At 41.1% G+C, this 25902-nt stretch overlaps 5 protein-coding genes across 8 annotated transcripts in view; 3 read left to right on the top strand and 2 right to left on the bottom strand.

Annotated features, from left to right (window-relative positions):
* Positions 1 to 629: 629 nt before the first annotated feature.
* On the bottom strand, positions 630 to 1762 carry LOC148717005 (uncharacterized). The gene has a single exon (XM_088744435.1). The coding sequence runs from the start codon at positions 1634 to 1636 to the stop codon at positions 656 to 658; it is 981 nt and encodes a 326-aa protein (XP_088600561.1). The 5' UTR covers positions 1637 to 1762; the 3' UTR covers positions 630 to 655.
* Positions 1763 to 2690: 928 nt separating this feature from the next.
* LOC111336506 (betaine--homocysteine S-methyltransferase 1) lies at positions 2691 to 12381 on the top strand. 4 transcript variants are annotated; one of them, XM_088744430.1, is made up of 11 exons: positions 2691 to 2820; positions 3221 to 3297; positions 4154 to 4178; positions 5662 to 5800; positions 6434 to 6525; positions 8726 to 8920; positions 9400 to 9547; positions 10513 to 10695; positions 11578 to 11708; positions 11904 to 12001; positions 12188 to 12381. In XM_088744430.1, the coding sequence occupies exons 3-11, from the start codon at positions 4164 to 4166 to the stop codon at positions 12273 to 12275; spliced, it is 1089 nt and encodes a 362-aa protein (XP_088600556.1). In that variant the 5' UTR covers positions 2691 to 2820; positions 3221 to 3297; positions 4154 to 4163; the 3' UTR covers positions 12276 to 12381. The 4 variants fall into 4 exon arrangements, with proteins under 4 accessions (XP_088600556.1, XP_088600558.1, XP_088600557.1 ...); XM_088744431.1 differs by lacking the exon at positions 2691 to 2820 and adding an exon at positions 3017 to 3034; XM_088744432.1 differs by lacking the exon at positions 3221 to 3297 and having other exon boundaries at positions 2693 to 2820.
* A 1013-nt stretch (positions 12382 to 13394) lies between these two features.
* Positions 13395 to 22749, top strand: LOC111336507 (betaine--homocysteine S-methyltransferase 1). The gene is made up of 9 exons (XM_088744433.1): positions 13395 to 13557; positions 14188 to 14323; positions 14944 to 15047; positions 15782 to 15976; positions 17186 to 17333; positions 19139 to 19318; positions 20354 to 20484; positions 21451 to 21548; positions 22491 to 22749. The coding sequence occupies exons 1-9, from the start codon at positions 13540 to 13542 to the stop codon at positions 22585 to 22587; spliced, it is 1107 nt and encodes a 368-aa protein (XP_088600559.1). The 5' UTR covers positions 13395 to 13539; the 3' UTR covers positions 22588 to 22749.
* The window catches only part of LOC111336499 (uncharacterized), a 22013-nt gene continuing 18702 nt past the window's right edge, over positions 22592 to 25902 (top strand). The window contains exon 1 of the mRNA XM_088744426.1: positions 22592 to 22731. Coding sequence (XP_088600552.1) covers positions 22715 to 22731 — 17 coding nt within the window. The 5' untranslated portion in view covers positions 22592 to 22714. The remainder of the gene's footprint in view (positions 22732 to 25902) is intronic.
* LOC111336497 (SUMO-activating enzyme subunit 1) overlaps positions 23991 to 25902 on the bottom strand; it is a 6788-nt gene continuing 4876 nt past the window's right edge. The window contains exons 8-9 of the mRNA XM_088744434.1: positions 25395 to 25464; positions 23991 to 24393 (exon numbers count right to left, since the gene is read on the bottom strand). Of these exons, the coding sequence (XP_088600560.1) occupies positions 24307 to 24393; positions 25395 to 25464 (157 nt within the window). The 3' untranslated portion in view covers positions 23991 to 24306. The remainder of the gene's footprint in view (positions 24394 to 25394; positions 25465 to 25902) is intronic.

Here is a 25902-nt window from a genome sequence, read left to right as displayed (position 1 = left end):
GTTACAAAAGGCAATATTTTCTTCTGTGCGCGCGCTATTATTTTCTTTGTTTCAGAGTATACTTCTCTCCTGAAGTAATAACTCCAGAGATACGTTTCTCGAAACCCTCATCTAGGTTTCCTCTTTTCTCGAAGGGTATTTTGAAACTCTGTACGTTTTTACTAAACGTGGAGCGCGACAAATTCGTTCTTAGGAGGCGTGGGGCTTCTCCTTTTATAAATCCCCCGTTTACACTCGGTGGAAAAAGTTCGTTTACAAGGTCTCTGTCTCTTTAATATGCGTTTGCATGTCAAGGATCAATTCCTTGTCAAATAACTCGCGTCTAGGGATATAATTTCTGACTCTGAAATTATTCATCCCGCCATTGGTTGTGAGTGTACGTAACTGTTGGTTGCCATTTGTGTCGAGATTCTGAGGCAGATTGCAGTTTAAGTTTCGAATTTTTCTTTATAACGTCAGTTGCCTCCAAAGAACGAATTCGTCACGGAGGAATGACAGGGGTCGCGCAGGCCCGTCTATTATGATTTAGGGGGGGCTGCGGAAAATTTCCAACAAAAATGACATGGAGCATAGGGGGACCCAACCATTTTTTCCTGAAAAAGAAAAGGAAATGAAAATATGCTGTTGGATGCTCTTATAATTCCTGTCGTTTATTTCATTTCGACAAAATGTTGATACAGAACCAGAGTATGAAACTTGATGCATGACGCCCACTTCTTGTGTTATAAGGTCTCTTTGCGAGTGGCTCAAACTCACTCTCGTCACCCTCCTCACTCTCGTCACCCTCTTCACTCTCGTCACCCTCCTCACTCTCGTCGCCCTCCTCACTCTCGTCACCCTCCTCACTCCCGTCGCCCTCCTCACTCCCGTCGCCCTCCTCCCTCTCGTCACCCTCTTCACTCTCGTCGCCCTCTTCACTCTCGTCACCCTCCTCACTCTCGTCACCCTCCTCACTCTCGTCACCCTCCTCACTCTCGTCACCCTCCTCACTCTCGTCACCCTTCTCACTGTCGTCACCCTCCTCACTCTCGTCACCCTCTTCACTCTCGTCACCCTCCTCACTCTCGTCACCCTCCTCACTCTCGTCACCCTCCTCACTCTCGTCACCCTCTTCACTCTCGTCGCCCTCTTCACTCTCGTCACCCTCCTCACTCTCGTCACCCTCCTCACTCTCGTCGCCCTCTTCACTCTCGTCGCCCTCCTCACTCTCGTCGCCCTCTTCACTCTCGTCGCCCTCTTCACTCTCGTCACCCTCCTCCCTCTCGTCGCCCTCTTCACTCTCGTCGCCCTCTTCACTCTCGTCGCCCTCCTCACTCTCGTCGCCCTCCTCACTCTCGTCGCCCTCCTCACTCTCGTCGCCCTCCTCACTCTCGTCACCCTCCTCACTCTCGTCACCCTCCTCACTCTCGTCACCCTCCTCACTGTCGTCACCCTCCTCACTCTCGTCACCCTCTTCACTCTCGTCGCCCTCCTCACTCTCGTCACCCTCCTCACTCTCGTCACCCTCCTCACTCCCGTCGCCCTCCTCACTCCCGTCGCCATCCTCACTCTCGCTCTCCTCATTCTCACACTCCTCACTCTGTTTCCCCCAAGACAGTGTCGTCGCCTTCGTCATCATCATCATCATTATCATCATCTGAGACTGCTTCGATCTGGCTCTTGCAAAAGACGTTGCCCTGTTACAGTCATGGTTCTCAATGCCTCAGCCCTAGTCTCTTTCAAATGAGTGGTAATCAGTTCCAGTTTTTCTTTTTTCAGCTTTTTTTTTCCAAGATAACGAGTGATTCTTCAAATATAAGTCAAGTTCCGAAATATAAAGAGAATTCAGCCCTTAAGTGAAAAGAAGCTACTCCCCAATTGTAATCTCCATAGCTCTTAGATGCTCTCGCGCGGCTCTTCTGAGCGGTTTCCTGAGTTCGTAGAATTTTGCAATAGGATAAGTGTCTTAAATGGTTTAGTACCGGTCTATGTAATTCTTTACCAGCTCCTCAGAAACCACAAAAGCTACAGAAAATTCTGCTATTTCTTTTGCTGTTGGCAACTTTCCTTCAACGAAAGGCTAAGGGTGAGTTTGACATGTTGTACTTATGTGCTGGGGGGGGGGGGGGGCTATGATATTTTCCTTTGATAAATTAACATTTCTTGAGGGGGGGTCAGAAAAAACCCTGAGATGATCAGGGGGGAGAGATTCAAAAACTGAAAGGAAGAAAATAAGGAAATCATCATAGCCCACCCTCTAGATAAATGATGAATGCTTCCTTACAATCCACCTATATTCACGCTATCTCGCTACCACCAAAGAAGTTCACTCCAACGCGTCAAGATGCAAATGACTCAATGCTTGTTTAACGAGCATGATGCAACGCAATCAGAGTGCGCACACCGCCTGGTTTGCGCCCGTCTTGACGGTGGGCAAGCCCCTCCTTGACAGAGCTTGTTGATTTGTCCAACATGCTGAGTTATCAGACAAAAACGCCTGCGCGCTCCTTGCACAGTCATTGTTTCGTGTTATCCAATTGAACAATCATACTTGATTTGAATGAATAAAAAATCTGTTAAAACAAGAGAGATTTACATTAACGATCCCAAACAGTGTTTCGTTTAGTAAATAGGCGTCGCCTATGATGACAGATATAATTTAATTAACACAACTCGTGATTGACATTAATTCCTCGCAATGATTTAAAGTGTTAGCTTGTCGTGATTGAAACTAGTTTTTTCAGAAGAATCAGTGAGGGAGAAGTCGATTTTTGTATCTGTTCGCTTACCCGAATCTGCTCACCTGAAGTGAGAGAGCTGTTTTTACGACCCGCCACAGAAGTAAGTTTCCAGTCATGTTTTCTTGAATTTTGCCATGAGATTAAGACTAAATTTACGTTTTCTGATTTCGAATTACAAATCTATTTCTCTTAGATCGAATAATCATTAAAGTTTGGATAATATTATACGGTTTGTGGTGGTCGTCTGAGCTGACCAGTTCCGAGTAAGGAAACAAACAGTACTTGAAGTTCTTGTTTTTGAATTGTACTTACAGGTCTGGCACTATGCAATCTATTATTAGCTGTTATTGAATATATTTCCATATGATAATTTGTATACACGGCTCTCCGCTTTATGACTGCCTCCTTGAGCTAACGCTTTCGAAGTTTAGATCAATATCTTCAAAGCTTTTAAAAGCATGATTGGAACATGGCGTCCACTCTTTTCATTCCTACGGCAGGGCACCAAGATTTACGCTTCCAGAAATTTGTCCACCTTGACTCGTGTTTGTAGCAATTTATCGAACTACAACCGGAGGTAATTGAGAATTTTATACCATAACGACTAATGTTGTCATTTACGCAAGATGAATGTCACCAGTTGATTTTGATTCCTCCTATTTGCGTGTATGTGTTATGTGAGGTCTAGCGTGGACAATTTTACAGTAAAAGAGCATTCCTCAGGTTGTTTTGAAGCAAGTTGTATGATAGCCTCCCATGTCGTCAGAATTATCCTACTCAACACGGCATTAAAATTTTAGATTTGAATTTCAAGAAGAAACAAGTAGAGGGCTATGAGTAAGTGAGGTTAAAATCATCTGCTTTTTACAAGTTAGTTTGTCAGCAAAGGGTGAAAAATTGATACATTCTTTTGTTCTGATCATAATAGTCTTGTGGTCTGGCCTCGAAGTCTTGTGACTTTTCCTCTGTGATCAATTTACATGCGTGAAAACTTTCTTTACACTTTCCGTCTTATAAAAGTATCTTTGGTCTGATAAATAAATGCCTGTAAAACATCACTTCTTGAAGAACATTTTATCCGAAATCCAGCCGTGTAGATAAATTATATAAAAATATTTTATTTACGAACTTTTTAGAAGAGAAATCAAGTGTCACGCACGTGTTATCTTAAACCCGTGATTGTTATTCAAAATCTTTCAAATCTTGTTCTAAGCTAGCAGAGTATAAATTCGTTCCCATCTTATAGTATTGAAAGGCAGTCTTCATTCGATAAAAGTACTTGATAATCTTTCTTTTGTTTCCTCCGAGCTGGGATTCTAATCAGCAAATTAAATTAACGCTGCTAAATTTTGCGTTACAACGAATTGAATACTCGAGCGAGAATGTCAACTTCCGGTCAAAACATAACCTCTACTATTTCTTTTTGTCAACAGCGCCTCATACATGACAGACACCAAGGTAAGCAAACTTAACCAGTATTTTTACCTGTGTTAGACCGATTGTTCGCGTACGAGTCCTGTTTTAGAACGCGCTTCTGACCACCTGTCGCGCGGTTAGGCAGCCCTGTGTCTCGTAAAATGACGCCACGTAAGGATGGACCATCGGAGGAGTGATGCGGGAGGGGGAGATGGGGTAGCCTGTTTATTTACTTTTTCCACGCGAGCAGAGGCAAGCACAAGGCGTGCGCGAAGTATGGAACACGCTGAAGATGTGAAATTTTATATTTTATAGTTCACCACTAAATTTTCTCCGGATCTTATTGGTTTAAATCGATCACGTGACGCGATAGTGTTCATCCGTGGAGAGACACTATCAGCCCATAGTGCCCGCCCGCGGAAAATACCCGGATGGATAGTGCCCGTCCGCGGAAAATACCTGGATTGATAGTACTCATCCGTAAAAAGTTTTGAATAGTTTGACGGCCGCGAAGTTAGGCAGATCGGAAAAACAGTGACTTTTCAATTCTGACAGGTATAACGTATTATTTAGCCAATGTGCGGTTGCGAATTATTGACATTTGTGACAAGCTGTAGGCGCGGAAGAAAATTTAGTGGTGAACAATAAAAATAATAGAGCGTTTATGTCTCGGAACTATCGGTCTGATAGTTGCCCCTTGGAAATTTGATGTTCTTAAAACTAACATATTTGCCCTCGAAGCTTTCCTTCTCGCGCAAATATTTGTTTTAGGAACATAGAATTTCCGCAGGGCAACTATCAGCCGACAGTTCCTCGACAGAAACACTCTATTGTTTAATTAGTGTCTAACTACACTCCGTAGAATACAAATAACGCCATAGAAGAGTTCAAATCATCAATCCTTTTCATGCCTCGTGGCACATAGGGTCTCGGACGAGTACAAATATCACGCGGTATTTGTACTCCAGAGAGCCGGTTAGACAGGTTTTCTCGCATTGCGCAAGCGAAGAATTGGATTGAAGTTAGGAAAAAAAATGATGGACAAATTGAATCATATTTCTGACGACAAAGAGTCGGAACGGCTGGCAAATGTAGATCCGAGTTTATTAGATGAATCGAACGAAGAAAAACAGCTAGACGACCAGGAACGTTAGTCATTTATTGAGGAAAATAGAAACAGCAACATGACAACGCGCCAATTCCGTTCCGCTTCGCATTCTTCTGTCACGCACTCCTCGTAAATAAATATCCGCGAAATTCGCCCGCACTGAAAGAACAATTTGACGTGTTTGATATTAAATCTCTTATAAGACTCCTACGGGCTCGTCAAAATACGGCACAATTCTTAAAAATACTCAGTGATGCTACACAACAAAATGTCTAATAAGATATATGCATCGCTTCACTGGTTGTGTTATTTTTCATCTGTTCGACCACCCTCGTGCGCGCCCATCTCAAGACTCATCTCTACATAGGAAAAAAATTACTCGCAATTTGGTCTAATCTCCTCCGATTTTATTCGTAGAAAGGCACCATTCTGGACCGATTGAATGCAGGCGATATAATTGTCGGTGATGGGGGCATGACGTTTTGCTTAGAAAAGCGAGGATATGTGAAAGCAGGACCATGGACCCCCGAATGCACTGTGGAAAGTCCGGAGGCTGGTAAGTCCCCAGACAGACATAACCACTGTCATTACCTGAGTTTGGCAGTTCTCCACCCCCTCTCCGAGAGTAATTTCGGCTTTGTCTTTTTTTCTCGCTAAGTCGGTAGGGATGGGAGGAAGGGATCGACGAACGAAGCGGATCAAAATTTGAACACGGAAGATTTAAGTTTCGCGAAAAGAATAGTTCAGTAGTTTCGAAGTAGACGGACGGTATTTTTATTTATACACCCAGGCAACACGCATGAGTGTCAGAATATCTCTCTTCACCTCGCAAATTGACAAAATGGTGGAGAAAAGGAAATTACCGTCCATTCTAGGAGGCTATTGACCACTTTCAAAAATGGCTGCCGGATTGATATTCTTTTGTTTAAATTTAAATTAGCCTTTCTGGCCTCGTCCTCCAGTTCAAAATTCAAAAGAATGCATTATCTCAAGCGAGGCTAGTAAGGCTAATTTGAATTTAAACAAAAGAATATCAATCCGGCAGCAATTCAGGTCACGGCAATCGGCCATTTGATCTCAGTAAAGACTAAATAAAGACTCACAGTTTTCATTTGTCCCGACCCACTTATTTGAGATGCTTGACATCTCTTCGTCTTCTTTATTTCGCGGACCTATTTTGTTACTTGAGTTCGTCAGGTGCATCGCGAATTTCTTCGCGCCGGAGCTGATGTCATTCAAGCTTTTACATTTTCTATGGATGATGAAGTCAGTGATGAGAAGGTATTTTTGACCTCCATTTTTAATTTTTATCTAGTAAATTTATGAACACACCTAGTTCGCCTTGGAAATCCGCATACCTTCAAAAAGATTCTTCTGATGACCTCAGATCTGTGCAACTGCGCACCCACCCCTCCCCTAACCCAACAATAGTCAACTGATGACAAGTTAATTTGTTTTATCAACTAAGTTGAAATGGTAAATTGACCACCGTAACGAATAAAAAAGCTGACGTTTCGAGCGTTAGCCCTTCGTCAGAGCGCATGGAGGAGTTGTGGGTTGTATGTGGTTTTATATGCAGAAAGTGGAGCTACGCCATTGGTGGGAACATGGCAACGAGAAAAACACGAAATTAGTGGAATGAAAAGCGTTCGTTGATACCTGAGGGATTAAGAGTGCCGATTTGAAAGATTAACTTTAGTTCAAGTTTTGCGGCTTTCCGTGTTGCCTAAACGTCAGGAAAGACCGCAAATAGCCATATGTTGTTTAAAATGATTAAGTAAATTAAAGTGTCTAGCGACTGGTTTAGATGCGTCCTTGTCATTCCTTTCCACATCGCGAAGGTGTTCCCAGAATCGGTCACCTAGTCGTCTTCCTGTTTCGCCGATGTATAACTTTTTGCAATAAGTGCAAGTTATGCAATAGATAACGTTGGCGGAGGTGCACTTGAAGTGATCGGTGATCTTAATGGGTCGCTTGGGTCCCGATATTTTCTCAGCGTTGTGAATGAAGGGACAAGTTGTGCATCGTGCGCGAGCGCATTTAAAAGTGCCAGGTTGGTCATTAGTTTGGAATGAACTTCTGACCAAAAAATTGCCTATGTTTATGTCGCGTTTGAGTGAAACTATAAGTGGAGGTTGCGAAAAGATAGAGCCAGTCTCTGGATCGTTTTGAAGGAAGTTACAGTTTTTAAGAATAATGGATTTAACTGAGTGGTTGTGAGGGTGAAACGCGAGAGTGAATGGAATGCGGTCGGAATAAACCTTCTGTGACGATTGTAGTGCTGACTGTCGATCAATAAGTTGGGCGCGGTGGTGACTCGCTTGAACGACAGAAACAGGGTTACCACGTTTCTCGAAAAAACTGGCACATTGACTCTGATTTGTGGGGAAAATCAGAGTCATCACTACATAAACGACGAAGTCTTAGAAACCGAGAAAAGGGAATAGAATTCTTAACGTGAGATGGATGCAAAGGTGAATACAGCAAGTAACTATGTGAGTCTGTAGGTTTGTAATACACACTAGTGGATAAACCGTTGCCTTCAATTGAAACTTTGATATATAAAAAGGACAAAGAATTGTCGGAAATTTCCCAGGTATATTTTAGAGCCGGGTGAAAAGAATTGACTGCGGTTATGAATTGAGTCAGCTCCTCATTGGTAGAGGAGGTAGCGCCGATACAGTCGTCGATGTAGCGACCGTAGAGTTCAGGTTTGGGGCCAACGTATTGGCTAAAAAATTGGTGTTCAATAAAACCTACAAAAAGATTGGCATAGCTGGGTCCCATTTTGGTACCCATGGGCTACGCCGTTGGTTTGTTTGAAAAAGTTGTCTCCGAATGAAAAACAATTAAGTGTGAGTACTAGTTCAGCTAAGCGAAGTAGGGTTTCAGATTTGGGTTACTTAACTGTACGTTGATCAAAAAAATGTTTGAGGGCCAGAAGACCTTCGTCATTAGGAATGACAATGTAAAGAGTTGTAATGTCCATGGTAAAAAGAAGTTTGTTCTGGCCAAGAAAATTAAAGTCGCGAAAAATTTGAAGAGTGTGTTGGCTGTCTTTGATATATGATGGTAAAGTTTTGACGATGGGAGCCATAATTTTGTCTAAATAGCTGGAAATAAGTTCGGTAGGGCAACTGCAAGCCGAGACAATGGGCCGACCTGGGTTGTTAGGTTTGTGAATTTTAGGTAAAAGTAAATACAAGAAGTTCTAGGAGTGGTTATGATGAGATTTTTGCAGTGGCCGGCAAGTTAGGTAGATAATGTTGAGTTAGGGGAGGGGTGGTTGTGGAGTTGTTCATATCTAGAAAAAGTTTCTTCTGTTAACCTCGAATCAATGTCCGTATCTGAGCAACTGCGCACCCATCCCCCCCCCCCCTAACTCAAGTTGGGGCTGATTAAGGAGAGGGGTGGGTGTGCAATTGCTTATATGACTTCGATCGCATGAACTCAATTCTTCCGTTCCGTCTTCCTTCAACAGAACGATGAAATAAACCAGTCTGCTTGTGACCTGGCGAAGTGCGTGGCACAAGAGGGAGGGGTGTTTGCAGCAGGATCCATTTGTCAAACAGCAAAGCTTTACGTAAACGGTGCCGGAAAAGAAAAAATACAGAAAAGGTTTGAGGAACAGATCCAGATATTCCTAAAGAATGATATGGATCTTCTGATCGCCGAGGTAGGCATTCTTATAACATTGATTATAACATAACCAAAGTAAAGCGCGCGCTCTGATTGGTCAATTTAGCGTCCCCCATTTGCCCATGGGTGTACGCTGCTGACGTGAGCAAATGCAAAGACTATTTTTTTCCGCGTGCGCTTGTTTTTTCTGGTCACGTAAGATTTGTTGAATAAAAGGGAACTCTTTAGCTACAATGTATCAATGTTATGTTATAAAACAAATGGTAAACACCACAGCGTACACTATTGAGTTATGGATGCACTTGGGAAGTTTGCTAAGCACTCAAGAAGCTAGAGTCGCTCTCGGCTATCGCCTCGCGCGACTCTTACGCTTCTTTCGTGCTTAGCAACCTCCCGCGTGCATCCATAACTCAATAGTGTACGCTGTGGTGTTTACCATTTGTTAATTTTGTTTTGTGTGTGTCTGTGAGCTCTGACATGAATCAGTACCGCATCTATCTACTACTATCTTCTTAGTTCTTTGAGTATGGCGAGGAAGCTGAATGGGTAGTAGAGGTGATGAAAACCACAGGCAAACCAACTGCCATTACGATGTGCATCGGACCACAGGGAGACTTTGCCAATGTGTCACCGGGAGAGTGCGCAGTGAGGCTGGCGAGAGCAGGTAGTATGGGACTCTTTACTGTGGCTTACATTAGAATTTAGCCTCACTGTACTGGTTTATTCCTGCAATAAGGTGAACTGCATACGCTGGAGACACAGCAGTCTTAAAATTAGAGAGCTGGACACTGCCTTCAGTGGTTCCGATCTCATGGGTCTGCAGCAAACTGTCAAAGTAACTCGGGTTTGAAATATAAGGGAAAGAGGTGTGACTTCTAATCAAAGCCCCTTTTCGTGCTATTTCCAGGACACTTTACACCGAAATGTCTCCAAGCAGGAGTTTAATTTTAATGGGTCTGCAACGAGCTGTCAGAGAAATCTGGAAGTGAAATTCTAGGTGGGGGTGGGAAGAGGACGGGGTCAAGGTTGGGGCTTTCTTGCAAAAGTAAGATCTTACTTTATCTAGAATTTCTTCCTTCTTTTTCAGTCTTCTATTCTGTTCCTTCTCGGAGTCAATAGGGACCTTAAGCAGTCAGGACGGCAACGCCAAGGAAGACTTCAATTAAAAACTGAATTTCTACTCTTAGTTAGAATTTCAAAAATAGCTGCATGAGCTTACTGTCTCATACAGTGCCACAGCTCAACTTCAGTAGGACGTATAAAAGTAGCGTTGAGTTCCAAATGGAAATAAAAATATTTGCCGTCGCGGTTTCGGCTTGCAGACGACGCAAATTTTTGCGATTTCACGTTGTTGTTTTGCATAGGACGGCTAGGAAATGTACAATGTTTCAAAATGCATATGCTGAGCTATTGTTCTGGCAATTAGATCTCTTGTTTTTCCACGCCCTCGTTGCTGTCGCCGTTGTGGTTGCTTAAGGTCTCTAATATAAAATGACAACTTCAAGGGCTGATGCGTTTGCCAGCCAAAGAGATTTCACTTACTATGCTTTTATTCTTGTCATAGTGGCTCCTTGAATATTTGTATAAGGGTGGATTGAAATACGCTTCTCTCTTTATCCCCTATGTAAGGTGCTGACATCGTTGGAGTAAACTGCAAATTCGATCCCAGTACTTCCATAAAAACTCTCATTCTAATGAAAGAAGCACTGGATAATGAAGGACTCAGTCCTCATCTGATGATCCAGCCTGTTGGTTACCACACTCCAGACGCCGGAAGAGCAGGATTCGCTAGTTTACCCGAGCTACCATTTGGTAAGAAATTATTCTCGAAACCTTGGTTGTGTGTTTGCCTAATACTAAGGCACGTTTCCATGGGCTTATTTATTTAGACTGCTTGTTCTGATTTGCTGACTCGCTTTAAATTGTGAATTCTGATTGGTCGATTCTTTTAACTTTGATGGATACGTAGGTCGAGAAAACATTCTTGCTATTCAGAAGAGAAATTGTTAATGCTGTCGCATTAGATTAGTACAGCGGCATTTAGTTTAAATTTTGTTACCAGTCTTCGCTCGGATAAGTTACACATGTTTTCACTGTTCGAGACAAGGTTGTACCTCGGCCAACCTAAACGAATCTCAGTGCGTTAAATTTGCATTAAGGATCTTATTTTCAACAGTTTTACTCGTCATATATAAACTGAAACACTAAACAGAAACGGAGGGCGTGAGTAGTCCAGTGGTCAGTGCGCTGGACTCTGGGTTAATCGGCCCGGGTTCACGTTCTGGCTGGGGCTTAACGTTGTGTCCTTAAGCAAGACACTTCACTCACATTGTTTCGTCTTCTCGGATAGGACGTAAAGCCGGAGGTCCCGTCTCTTAAAGGGTAAGGGGTAAAAGACGTTAATTTCCCACGCACGAGATTGCTGTGTGCTGGATGTCCTTCCCTGGGGTGGGTTGGGTGGGAAAAAAGCAGGTCCACACCAGCTTATACAGTTGCCAATAAATTCAACCTGCTTGAACAAATAAACATCATGATGATGATGATGATGATGATGATGATGATGATTAAAGGTACAAACAATTCTACGAGTCCGAGTGTTTTTAATCTTCAGGACAGTATTTATTGCCGACAGTTACAGAAATATCTAACTCGCAGAAAGCAACATTTTTTTTCTCTTACTTCTCTTTAATTTAGCTTTGGAGCCTCGTACACTAACCAGATGGGACGCGCATAAGTACGCCCGGCAGGCCTACGACATGGGGGTGAGGTTCATCGGCGGCTGCTGTGGATTCGAGCCATATCACATCCGGGCTATCGCAGAGGAGGTAGAAGAAATTTGCGATGAAATTTTTCTTAGTAGCAAAAGACATCAGAAAATTTTAGCGAAAGTGTTGTCCACAATCTCTCCTCGGTATGCACATGTTAGTTGAAAGGGTCGCATATCTTACGGAGATTTGATTTGAGATTTGATTTTTAGATTTCAAATGTTTCTAAGTTTTCTTTTTATTTATCGTTTTCAGCTCTCTCCAGAACGGGGCTTTCTTCCTGTTGCAAGTGAAAAGCACGAGCCATGGGGAGGAGGGTATAAAAATCACCCTAAAGAATGGATGGGACGAAGGTAAAACCGAGCCGATAGGCTCGAGTTCAGACTTAATGTTTGCTTACACTTCTTTTCTATACCCATTCCAACAAGTGAAATATTTCTCGTCGGCCCGGGCATCAACGCACGGAAGTTACCTTTGTCAATTGGAATCGGTAAACTATTTCATCTGTGCTATTTTATAATTTTTATCTCCATACCCAGGGCCAACCGCGCCTATTGGGAAAATCTGGAACCTGCTAGTGGTCGTCCCCACTCTCCCGCGCTTTCGAAGTTTGACGGACCAGCTTGATGACGTCAGAGCTGAACATAAATTTCACTCACTGAGAGACATTTTAGCTCAGCAACCTGTACTTGTACTACATAGAAAAGTCAAACAACGAGATATTTTAAGATTATTGGTCTTGATCATTCACTATCTTGTGACTATACTGAAAGGCAATGATTATATAGACGATTATTTTATGGCTGTGTCTCACAAGGACTGGGAACTACCGAATTCACGAATTTGATTGGCTGAAATCAATATTGAAAGCAGTCTAGATTTTCCCATCTAGACTGGCATCTAGACCGGTCTTTCTAGACACAGCCATATAATAAACATCTTATTAACCGAGCTAAGTCGGTCTGTATGGGAGAATCTTGACCTCGGTCACTGGTACAGACCTCACTGCCTTCGGTCTGTACTGGCGACCTGGGTCAAGATTCTCCCATACAGACCTCCCGCCCGGTTAATAAGAACTAAATATTGCCTCTTACTTCCGTGACAAAATTGGGACTTGATGTGGACTGGAGAGCCTGGACTGAAAATTGCTCCCTTTTGCCCTAGAAGGAGGTAAAAAGCGGAATACAAGTAGCATCATAGTTACGATATTTTTTCTCATGGGCCAAGCTTGTGTTAAATTGAAAGAAAACCAGACTTCTTTGTAGCTTGCAAGTCGAAGAAGAAATGCCTTTTTAAGAATTAGATGTGGTCAATGTAATACCGGGCTTTCTCACAGAGCCAGTTAGGTAGCAGTTACAATATAAATTCCTTGAAATACAACATGTTCTGTAAAGTGTTCCAGAAGAATATTCACTACAGTTAAATGAAAGAGTTAAAAGCAAAAAACAAATCTGCCATTAGTTGTCTTTAGAAACGTCGATCTGCTCTCATAATTCCCTTTCTTTTCTATTTTATAAACTGTTATCTTTTTTTCCTCTCTCTCTCTAAATCAAATGTGTTTAACTTTTTCTTTGATTAAGGATTCTTTATAAATAGATTTTTAAAAACTGGTCTACCTAGCCTAACATTGCCTACCCTAGAGCCAGGAGAAGATGGGCCCTGGTAATCAGAAAATTTGCATAGATTAAGTTTTGTTGTTCTCGACGCAGAAAGCTTTCATCGCATTACATGCGTCACACAACGGAACAATGACTATGCAGAAGTAGTCCAGAGATAACGTACTCTCTCCCTCCAAATATAGGCCATAAACTCACCTTTCGACTTTCCGAGACGTTCTTAGAAGACAGAAGGCTCGATCAGTTCTTTTAAATCAAACTTTTGACCGCAAAGTATGTCAGCTTCTGGAATGGTGAGTGTTATGTTGCAGCTGTGCAAATTCATTCTATAATGCATCTCGTTCGCAGCGACAATGCCCAGCAGATCTGGACGGGAAAGGTTGTGGTATTAATGCCCAGTAGTCAAACATTTTCCACTTAAAGGTTCTCTTAAGAGTATCAGATGTTTGGTTAGGAATGTCAAGCGATTCCGAAAACATTTTGGACGAATTTTCTGAGCTTATGCTTACCGTAAGACCGCTAGCTCATCGAGACTGATCAAATTTCTGAGCTAGCGATCTTATGATATGCACATGCTCGAAAAACATATCTACTAAATGATCATTCCAATTTTTGAAATCGCTCGGAACTTCTCGCATTAGATTTGCTTTAGATATTCTGTGGGAATTCGGTGAATATGTCTGACTGTCGGGCACGGTCTCAAATTGATTTTCGTCCAACATTAGCATATACGAATTATCACGCAAAGTCTTTCCGCTGCGTGACACCTGTGAAACTTTTTCTCAAATTTTCTTAGCGAGGGACACTTTTTCTGGGCTACACCCCAATATGATGATTTTGTGCCTTCATATCATGGAATACTCTTTGACCCATAGCCTTAAATATATTTTGTTGCTGATTTTTCGTGACGTTTCCTGTCTCAGACTAGTATTTTAGAGCGCCTTAACGCCGGTGAGGTTTTAGTCGGAGATGGAGGGATGACATATGCCTTGGAAAAACGAGGATACGTGAAAGCAGGACCTTGGACGCCGGAATGCAACGTGGAGCATCCAGATGGAGGTCAGTTTTAATCTCAGAGGTGTGGCAAATTTTTTAAGTTAGAGTGTAATCAGAATTAATGGCATGATCGTAATGTGGAAAAGCGTAAGTAAAGATAAATTGCTCAAGGAACCAGTCCGTAGATTGGGCCCCAGATCCAAAAAGTACAGATAGATTGCTCCGACAAAGGGTTTGTGAATATCCGTTTCGAACTCGTAAGTCTCTAAATTAATCCTACACAATATCCTATCGATGTTGAGTAGAAGTATTTATTCCATCACTTTCGGATGCTTGGTTCTCCTCGTTGGTTTTAGTCTGCGCGCGCATGCATTGTTGGGAGTATTAACGCTTGGACAGGAGAGTTTCTTCGCCCAACCGCTATGGGTCCAGCTCCCATTATTAGTGCCAGACCTCCGGAAAACCTCTCCTCGATTAGTGTCAAATCTTCCCGCTGGTGAATAAACGTGTGTCCTTCAGCGCTAAGATAATGAGGACCTGTGCCTACGTTGGTTTGAAAAATTATTTCCCCCTTTTGTTTTCTTCCTGTATTTTGTGAGTCCTGTATAATTTATTTGCAATTTTCGTTCTCTTCATTTTTCTTAACGATCCCTTTTCTCATCCTCAATAATTGTATTATGTAGTTCGCCAACTTCATCGAGAGTTCCTTCGAGCAGGAGCTGACGTCATTCAAGGTTTCACATTCTCTATGGACGATGACTTGGGAGGAGACAATGCCAAATATGGGGTGAGGTGATTAACTTTTTCACGAAAACGAGGTGGGACGTTCTTGAGAAAGACTACTATTTTGTTAGGTTGAACGCTTCTGAAAGCCGGATAAAAATAAAACAGGAAATTGGTGAACTCTTCTCTTCCAATTTCCGATTGCTGCAAAGTAAATTAGTCCCATCTCATTCATTCTCTTTGCAAGTGTAAGGCAGCCATAGCTCATACAAGCCTGTGTTCATTTGAATACATGTAGATATTGCACCATGGGCGAAATGTTAGGGTTTGTATGAGAAAAAAATCTGTGGTAGTTTTGAATAGAAACTCGCTCTCGTGTTTGTTCCTTTGAATCTTGTAAATTTTTCGGGCTGATTTATGGCCATTTAACTCATTTTTACTTCCTCTGCTTTACTCTAAAAGAGAGAAGATTTCTGGGTTAAGAATGTTACCGTTCATATTCACACAACTCCTTCAGTGTGCAAACTTGGGTTGCCTGTGGTTTGATTTAATCACTTGTATGGAATGACTAGAATACTCCGGAGTTCTGATTGGACACAGTCCTTTGCTTATTCAAAAATAATGGACCGTTGGGTTATCAACAGAATAATCCTTTTGTGATTTTGCGAGGACGCTCGAAATACTTGATAATCACAAACCTTGGGCGCGTGGTCTACAGCCTTTCCTCGTGTTCTCTCAATATAAAATGCGGTTTGTTGATCTAGACCATTAAAGATCAATGTTCAAATTCTCTTTCAGACCCAGAAAATAAACCAAGCAGCTTGCGACCTTGCTAAGGGCGTGGCACAAGAAGGAGGGGTGTACTTTGCAGGTTGTATCTGTCAGACAGCTTTCTTGTATCAGAAAGGCGCTGGAAAAGATGTCATAATGAAGAAGTTTAGAGATGAAATCGAGATTTTCGTTCAGAATGATGCAGATATTCTCATTGGCGAGGTAAGATTTCCAACCAAGTCACATGTTTTAATACAAAACATAAAAAATGATTGAGAAACCATTTAAGTCTGAAAGGAATGGTTTGCCCTCGGAAGTTGGCTGGTATCTTTGTATTTGGTATTCATGATAAGATTCTTTGTCATGCTAGCCTTTTTCTTTTACCTTTTTTTTAGCAAATCTCTTAAGGAAGCACCTTTTCTTTTCAGTTTCATGTTTTTATTCGACATTTATGTTAAGATTCTTTGTCATAATAGCCTTTCATTACCTTGTCATTTAGCAAATCTCTCAAGGTTACCTTGCACCTTCACGGGTGTCTCGCGTACAAGCGATGTAGCGCGTCCGGTTTAAACTGGAGATATCTAAACCCCTATCTCAAATTAAAGCTTATAGGACTGGCTATACCAAAAATTTTGAAAAAAAAAAATGAATTGTCGAATTTTTCACGACTTCTAAATGCGAGCGCCCGAATCACCTTTTAAAAGCTACAAGTCAAAGGGAATTTGTTCGATTGCTCTCAAATTTTGACAGTAGCTAGTTTTACATATAAACAACAAAAACGTATCTACGAATTTTTTATTTCTAAATACTTTTATTTCAAGAGTGATTTTTGTACAATCACTCCACATTTTTTTGATTCTATTTCAAAAATGTTCTGTAACTTTTCACTGAAGTTGAATATGGCAAATCACAGACACATTTTTTTAGCGCTTTGGTCCCGGAAACGGAGGAACACATTAAATAAGCGAAAAACAACATTCGCTTTAACATGTAACGTTCCAAAGGTGATTCGGGCGCTTGCATTTAGAAGTCGTGAAAAAATCGACAATTCATTTTTCTTTTTTCAAAATGTTTGGTATAGTCTGACAGCCAGTCCTATAAGCTTTAATCTGATATAGGGGTTTAGATATCTACAGTTTAAACCGGACGCGCTACATCGCTTGCACGCAAGACACCCCTGAAGGTGCACGGTAACCTTAACCCTTTAAATCCTAAGGGTGACCAGCATCTAATTTCTCCTTACAGCAATATAGCTAAGTCATAAGTTCATATCATGAGAATGTAGCAAATGATCTGCGCCAACCCAGAGAACTTTGATTGAAAAACAAATTCTCCTTACCAGTTCCAAAAGAAATGTATAGAGAAGAGTATGGAGAATATGGATAGTGATGTTAGGGTGGAAAGGGTTAAGGAAGCACCTTTTCTTTTCAGTTCTTTGCTAATGTAGAAGAAGCAGAATGGGCGGTAGAAGTGATGAAGTCCACAGGAAAACCAGTAGCCATAACCATGCAAATTGGACCACAGGGTGACAGGCAGAATGTGCCGTCAGGCGAATGTGCTGTGAGACTGGCAAGGGCTGGTATGAAGTGATATGATGTGACATGGCGTGAATTGACATGGCGTAGGTGGCGTGACATGATATGACAAGACTTGATGTGACATAGTGTGACATGACATAAGACTGACATCGTTTGGCACGTTGTTACATGAAATAGCGTGACATGACGCGGCGTTAGGAGGCGATGTTGTGACTCACTAAAAAGATAAGCGACATATTAATTACCGAAACAGTTAAAGGCCCTCCACAGACTAGGGATTTAGTTGTCGACAACTATTTGTGATCGACCATTAAAAGTTATTGACAACTAAATAAGTCCGATAAAAGTATTCCACACACTGGAGCTCAAATACTGATTTAGCAGCCAATACGCGGAGAGGTTGGGCACCAAGAGCTTACTGCGGATGCTCCGTATCGCCAAAACGCGATACCAACTCTTTCATCAACATCAATGGACTGCCTCATTCTTGTCGTTTCTCGGTGAATATAAGGGGTCAGTCTTTCAACAATAAGAAGAAACGTACCCCTGTCTACTCGCAAATTGGTGATAAAATTGCCGTCATTCCAGTTTCTACGGCACGTTGGCCAAAATTCCCTCGAACGAACTTTGCGCCAAATTTGCCGTTCAATCGTTGATAAAATATCCTGTATCAGAACTTGTTGGTGAGCACAAGCTGCCGCAATAATGACATCGTTAGTGTTATTTCCGCCTCCAAGAAAAGGATATGGAGAAGGAAGATCAAAAAGAATGTTTTCTTTACCAAGTATTTTTCTTCTACAATCCTCCATGCTTTAAGCCGGCTGGGAAAGCCGCGGACACAATAGCGCGGAGATCTAAAAGTAGTCGACAACTAGAACAAAAGTTTTCACACACTAGAAAAACGCTAAAAAATGAGGCCGTCGACAACTAATAATTTGCGGTTTAGTTGTCGACAACTTGCGCCATAGACTACGTTTTTTAATTGTCGATAACTTTTAGTTGTCGACAACTAAATCCCTAGTCTGTGGAGGGCCTTAGACTCTTTTTCCGGAGACGTGCGTAACAGTTGCCGTTAGTGACAAATTACGGTGATCGTTTTTGGTCACGTGACTAAAAAAAGATGTTCCTTGATATACAATGAAATATATGAAGTTCATATATTTTGAACTGCGGTGTTAGATACATATGATGCACGATCCTCGCAATAGATAGCGCTATTTAAGCAATAGCGAAAATCAGACCTGAAAAAAATCAGGCCTGTACGGGATTCAAACCACTGACCTCTGCGATACTAGTGCAGCGCTCTACCAATTGAGCTAACAAGCCAACTGGGAGCAGGCCGTTAAGTTGATTCGTAATAAACCCGTGAAAGTGATAAATGATATACAATGAAATATATGAAGTTCATATATTTTGAACTGCGGTGTTAGATACATATGATGCACGATCCTCGCAGTAGATAGCGCTATTTAAGGTCTGATTTTCGCTATTGCTTAAATAGCGCTATCTACTGCGAGGATCGTGCATCATATGTAAGATGTTCCTTGTTCGTTTATGGAAAAGCCCGCCATCGTTTGATTCTCAGCAATGTGAAGGAATGCGATCACGTGCGCACTGCGGACGAGCACATTCCTCTTGAGGTCCTGAGCAAAGCGAGCAGTAGAGAAATCCGCAATGGTCTGGCACAAATAAATAATTGTGCCAGACCCCTTATCTCTCGCCGGCTTGCCTTTCCTTAAGTGCAAAACTTTCTTCCGGGCGAAGAAACGCTAAACCCGAGGATGTGATCGCAGGCTACAAAACCCGAGCTCGAAAAAGTGACGTGAAACGAGTTTTTATCCTTCAGGTGCTGACCTTGTCGGTGTTAACTGTTGCTTTGATCCTGAAATAAGTTTACAGACCATTAGTCTGATGAAAGAGGCGTTAGATAGGGAGGGACTTAAAACCTACCTGATGGCTCAACCCGTGGGCTATCATACTCCAGATACTGAAATAGGATTTGCTGATTTACCAGAGACTCCGTTTGGTAAGTGTACTTTTCAGTCCTAAGTTAACCACCGTCACATTTTCTATGCTTTTACTTTGCTCAACTCTATTTCAGTAGCCTGTTGTATGTTGGATATCACTTCTGTCATCATCATAGCGAGGCCAAAATACACTCGTACCAGTTCACGGCTGAGGGAAACCCCTACAACGCATTTCATTTGAGTGAAAAACAGCCTGTCGTAAATCGTGTGTTTACATAATCAAACCTTTTTAACGCGTTTAAAATTTCGTTGTTTAGTCCACCGGAAAGGGATAGGCATCGAATCTGTCATCATTAGTAACTGTCACCATTCAAAGGAAACATTCACCGATTGTATATCCTTTGTTCTAAAATACACCACGTGTGTTGTAAAAAAAAAACTCGGTACTTTGTAAGAGAAAAATATATCTGTTAAAAAATTATATCGTGAGTGACTGATTTTAGCGCGAGCTTATCGGGAAAACCACTGTGTTGTCAGGCAATTATCTAATTCCCAACACACAATTAGGAGAAAGGAAGATCTAAAACCATGCCCTTGAGAACACATAGAAAAAGCCCTTAGACTTGAATCTGATTGGTTGAAAAAGTGGTGCAGGTTTTAAAGACCAATCATATAGCGAAATAAAGTATAGCCAAAGCAATCCCGGTTACCTTCGGCACTCAATAGTCCTTTTTACAGTTGGGGGCTTGGTGGCCAAGCCTTTGAACAGGAGTGAGGCTAAGGGTGACCCTGTTGTGATAGAGACCTGTATCTAGTTGGCATGATAACAAAGAAATTTGCATTTGAAGAACAACAACATCTCTATCATAACAAGGTCACCCTTAGCCTCACTCCTGTTCAAAGGCTTGGCCACCAAGCCCACAACTGTAAAAAGGACTATTGAAGAATGTTCCAATAATTCACTGTTTAAAGCAGAATTGCGAAAGTTACCTTTAATACGATGTATAATCCGATTTTGTAATTTCTAATGATATACAAAACTTGTCCCATCTGCCATCAGAGTTCAAACTTTTCATCCTTTTCTCCTCTTTAAGCCCTTGAGCCTCGCACGCTAACTCGCTGGGACGTGCATAAGTACGCTCGGCGGGCCTACGACATGGGAGTGAGGTACATTGGTGGTTGTTGTGGTTTTCAACCATACCACATCCGGGCCATAGCAGAAGAGGTAATAAGTATTAGTATAATTACTTTCTTATCTAACTCTCGCGACATTCTTCAACGTTAGAAGAAACGATGTGAGTTGTCACGAGATGCACTAACTCATTCTTCAATGAATAATAATGGTCACGATGTTAACTGACGCTTTTAAGAATTCTTTTTTTATCCGGATTTATTACCTGTGGAATGAATTACCTATTAGTATAAGAGAGTCAGATACCTTGTCAATTTTTCCTAAGAAACTAATGGCGTTTTATTAAGATAATTTTAGAATAGAGATCGAACTTTGAGGTATAGTCATAGTGGTAATGTAGATTGATGAAGATTTTTTTTTAAATTTGATGTTATAATAGGTGGCTTATTTTTAAGGAACCTACCTCAGATTGATCAGTCGATTGATGTAATTGTCATTTGTTTGTCAAAATGAAACTTGATTAAATTAAATAATTAATTAAATTAAAACGATAAGTAGACTCCATATGAGTGATCATGGTTTCCACGAAATCTTGATCTTACAGGCGAGAGTTGCAAACAAGAAGTTTTGTCCGAAGCCTTCGGAATTCAAAGTCCGTAAGGTCTTCGGTCGGAAATCTATTTCGATATGATCGGGTCCACTGCGAGATATCCCGGCTGGCTTATGATGAATGCCTTTTGTCAAAAGTTGGCGGGTTCTGTGTTTAAACGTGGGTGGAAGTAATCAGGGTTTTGTTTGGGCGCCTGCAAATAGAGATGGCAGCTTTCTTTAAGGTCCGCTGCTAGTTTGTATAGTTCACACGACATTTGTACAGCGTGAGTGGGCGACTCGTAATGAAAAGACCTTCGGCCTAAATTTTGGAAATAATTAACCCTGAATAACCCATTAATAAACACAAATTCAGAGCTTCGACTTAGCTACGAGGCTAGTTTCTCTAAAGTTGAATAATTTTTTTATCAGCGTGAGAGGGAGAGAAAATAACTTCAAATTTTCTTTCAGCTCGCTCCTGAACGAGGCAGATTACCCGCCGCCAGCGACAAGCATAGTCCTTGGGGAGAAGCACTCAAACATCATTCAGTATCCTCGGTTCGAGCAAGGTGGGTTTACGAAACGGTGACTCAAACTCTTTTTCATCCTCAAGTGCACACAACTTAGAACACAGAAACTCAAGCGTCCCACAATATTTCAAAATGGCCGTATCGAGCATTCCCTCACACAATACCAATAGGGACTTTAAGCAGTCAGGACGGCAACTCCACGGAAGATGTCGATTTAAAAATGAGTTTCTACTTTTAGTTAGAATTTCGAAAATGGCTGCATGTGCTTACCGTCTCATAGGGCGCCAGACCTCAAACTCAACATAACGCATAAAAGTAGCGTTGAGTTCCAAATGGCAATTACTATAATTTGCCGCCGCGGTTTCGCTTCGCAGACTACGCAAATTTTAGTGATTTCACGTTGTTGTTTTGCAAAGGACGGCTAAGAAATGTACAAAGTTTTAAAACGCACGTGCTGGGCTATTGTTCTGCCAATTAGAGATCTATTGTTTTTCCACGTTCTCGTTGCCGTAGCCGTGGTGGTTTGCTTAAAGTCCCTAAACGCCTGCATGGCGACATTAGTTCTATAACAAAGTACGGTATAGTAAGGTTCAGTTCTTGCAATGGATTAGCATCGAAAAGTTTTCCAAAATGCATCATTGTTATCCTTACTTCGCTTTGTTATTGGTCTAGTAAGTGGCGCCACCCGACTCTCTTAGCCAATCAGACATGATTAGTCTAGTAAACTCGCGCCACTTTTTCAACCAATCAGATAATCAACTAAAACCAAACACAATCTGGTCGCCCGCGTTTTCCCGCGCTTTAGGCAGTTTGCTGGTAATAGTGTTAAGTTCTCCTTGAGATATTCTCCTTTTTTTGTGATTGGTAGATGTGATTACTTTGGCTTTCATTCGTAATGCGCTCAAATACCAATCACGACCTAGTCACTCGCGATATGAATTCTGCTCTTTGACGACAATTGTGTTTCTTGTGGTTTTACAGGGGTAATCGAGCGTACTGGGAAAACCTCAAGCCAGCCTCTGGCCGCCCGTTTTGTCCTTCAGTTAGTGGACCGAGAGGATCTGGCCAATCTCAGTAAAAGATGAATTGATTTCATGAACGTTGGGTCGCTCCACTGTTTTTTGTTGTACTGAGAAGTTTCATGTAAAGAGTTCTGTCCAAGACCTTAATTCCACCGGCGATTAGACCTTTCCTTGAAGAGAACAATGCCAGCGAAAATAAAGTAAGATTTTTGATCATGGTCCGTATCATAATGGTAAAACGCTCGATCCGACGTGCTATCCTAGTTCAAGGTTCCGTCCTGAACTTTTCCACATCTTACATCTCACCCATTTCAAACACTATTCAGAAATGGCAAAAAGCTGGGAAGGGTGTCGTTCCTTAGTGACCCGACGCGGCATTTGCCATGCCTTTACTTTGTTTCAACCTCATCCATGATGCCCATTCAAAAACAACCTCTCCTTTTCATTTTTCCACGTACGTACGTGCGTACTCCCCTCAAATATCTGAATTAATTTTTTAATCAAACTAAGGGGCTTGCCTCCTGCTCTCTACCCCACCCCTGCCACCTGCTTACTCCTCTGCCTAGTCCCCTGGAGGTTTCTGTGGACTAAGTTAAGAAAGTTTTTGAAACATTTAATTTTGCGGGATGGTTTTTTTCTACAAAAACTTAATTTTGCAGATCAAGGAAAATCTTCAACATTTTCAAAATTAAAACGAGCCACAGGTGAATTGTCATTTTTCAATAAAAGACAACTTCCTACAAAAAGCCGTATGACTGCATTCACAGTGTTCCTTTTGCTATCAAAATCTCAAGATGGAAAACTGATCGTTGAACAAGTAACAGAAATAAGGAAGCCTTCTTCATTTTAAACATTAACCCAAGTACAAGCAAAGAAACCCCTTGACCACTTAACAATTATTCCACTCATGCCTGTTGGATATGAGATGATAATTTAAAACGCCCTAAAATATAGATAACTCTTCCCAACTTTATTTTATAGAACAAATGGGATGTTTCAACATACAAAAAAATTTACAGTGTAACTCATCTGCATACATGCACATGGTATAATAGCTCATAACCCATGATTGCTAAGCCAATGAAAACTCTTGAATTGCATCATCCAATGATCCAGTTTTTAAACTAACAATTATTCCACAAGGGCATGTTGGATATGAGATGATAGATAGCCAATGAGGCATGTAGCGCCGAGTTGGATGTTAATCATCTCATATCCAACAAGCGTGAGTGGAATAATTGTTTTATTAAAAACGCCCCCAAGATACTAGACAAATGTGTATTGAGGGAAAATTTTTTAGCTCCCTTTTAATTTTAAGCTGACATGTAAGCTTACCATATTTGTAGATTATGGTATATTGGCTTGTATACCATAATTGCTAAGCCAATAAAAAGTCTTGAATTGCATTAGCCAATGATCCAGTTTTAAATAATATCAGTTACATTTGAAAGGATCTTTCACTATTAATTACTAGTTATTTACTTGCGACAAAATGCTCATCTTTAATAAGAATAATGATAATCTCGATTAAAATATACAGCAATGATAATAATAATAGTAATCATAGTAATAATAATAATAACAATAATAATAATAATAAGAAGAAGAATAAAAAAAATGTCATTTGCACATCTCAAAGTAATTTGTCTCTGTGGGGGTCGCCCTACAGCCCACCACACACGGAAGTTTACGGACTGCTGATGATTCATGTCCTCTTAAACAAGGCTTCCTGTTAACAGTTAAACTTAATGGATGAAAGAAAGAATGTTGTAACATCATTTGAAGCATTCCACAGATCCATGTCCCTCTACACCATTGTAGAAAAAGAAGTTATTCAGTGGGGCATCTCTTCCTGAAACAGCCTGTGGGAGTATGAAGGATAATTAATAACCACAGTGACAGATGCCAAAAATTTCATGACAAGAACTTTGCAAATAACCAATGAGTACCCAATCCTTACTTAAATATATGAGTAAAATGAGTCTGACTAACAGATATACACTACCGCAGATGAAAGAATTGACATTAAAGATGTGAAATCATTATCATGTTTGACCCTCACAAAGAATTGTACAAACACTGACATGTTTTGAGGTAATTCCCTGGTATTGCCTTGTGGATCCTTCATGCCCATGATTACTGCACATGAGAAACAAGAGCCTCTTGTTGCCCAGAGTTGAGTTTGCAAGGGTATTGTCAAATGATAGAGAATTAAAAAAAGTCGTCAGTGAAAAATCACAGAAGTGAGTCTGTGAACCCCCCCTTTTTTTTTAACAGTTTTTTTCACAGTTTTTTTTTTCACCTTAACATGTTACAGCATTGGAAAAAGTTCCATCAGCAAATCTGCAGCAAGTTTTCTTTATATGGAATTGTTTTAAGCCTCCAGTATTAACATCATCCAGGGTTTGCACCCTGGATAAAAATTTCAGGGACTTTTCTAGGACTCCAAATTTCACCTTAAACCCTATCATTCCAAAGACTTCGAAATCAATTGTCCTTAGGGTCCACATTTCTTTCTTACAACCTAAATTCTGAAAACTTTATTGCTAGACTTAAGCAGATTTCCAGGACCTGCAGTCTTTTTTCCAGAACTTTCCACTCCTGGAAAATGTAAAATTAAAATTCCACGACCTGTACAAACCCTGTTATTACGTTCACCTCCCTATCAAAAAAATAGTGTACTGATACTATTATGAATATTTATTTATTTATTTATAAGCTTCGCCAAGAACAATTTGGCAGGAGAGATCTCACAGAGCTAATGTTCCATTAATGAGACACCTATACAATCAAACAAAAACAAAAAACAAAAAAAAAAACAATTACAAATTACAATCGAGTGGTAGGAATTATGTGAATATACCTTTACAACCTCCTGCCCCACGATGCCGCCAACAATGGCACACACAGGACTCACTTCTGCAATACAGTGCCTATCAGTTGAAAATTATTTTAAAAACTTTCTTATCACCAAATCACTAATTATTGCCGATACTTTTTGCAGTTCAAGTTGATAGAAAAACACAGTCTAACCACTGCCTTTTAGTTCACAATTTATTTGTTTCACAATTGGACAGCACTGTCCCAAGTTGCCTGAATGATACATGCTGTGTAATAACACTTCCTTAAGTGGCTGCTCCTATTTTCTGTAGAATTATTTCCAGAAAAACGTCAGTGATATTGGATTAAATTGTCACAAAAAAAGTTTCTTCTAAGGAATTTGCTGATATGACCTCACCCCCCCTCCCCCTTGGTTTTATCAATGTCGAGTGGTACTCATTAAATCAGCTTGCTGCACATAAATTTACCTAAAATACCTTAAAGGGACAGAGCTGAATAACGTATATGCTTGCACCAGGTTTTGCTGCGGA

This window comes from Stylophora pistillata, chromosome 14 (assembly GCF_964205215.1).
Source record: "Stylophora pistillata chromosome 14, jaStyPist1.2, whole genome shotgun sequence".
NCBI lineage: Eukaryota > Metazoa > Cnidaria > Anthozoa > Scleractinia > Pocilloporidae > Stylophora > Stylophora pistillata.
This window is presented reverse-complemented; position numbering and strand designations above follow the sequence as displayed.

Bases quoted from the DNA above. Each gene is read 5' to 3' on its own strand.
- LOC148717005 (XM_088744435.1), bottom strand. From the start codon at position 1,636: ATGATGATAATGATGATGATGATGACGAAGGCGACGACACTGTCTTGG.
- LOC111336506 (XM_088744429.1), top strand. From the start codon at position 3,179: ATGATTGGAACATGGCGTCCACTCTTTTCATTCCTACGGCAGGGCACC. The intron at 5,801-6,433 runs GTAAGTCCCCAG...TTGTTACTTGAG, and splicing joins TGTGGAAAGTCCGGAGGCTG to TTCGTCAGGTGCATCGCGAA. The intron at 10,696-11,577 runs GTAAGAAATTAT...TCTTTAATTTAG, and splicing joins TTTACCCGAGCTACCATTTG to CTTTGGAGCCTCGTACACTA.
- LOC111336507 (XM_088744433.1), top strand. The intron at 14,324-14,943 runs GTCAGTTTTAAT...TGTATTATGTAG, and splicing joins CGTGGAGCATCCAGATGGAG to TTCGCCAACTTCATCGAGAG. The intron at 21,549-22,490 runs GTGGGTTTACGA...GTGGTTTTACAG, and splicing joins GTATCCTCGGTTCGAGCAAG to GGGTAATCGAGCGTACTGGG.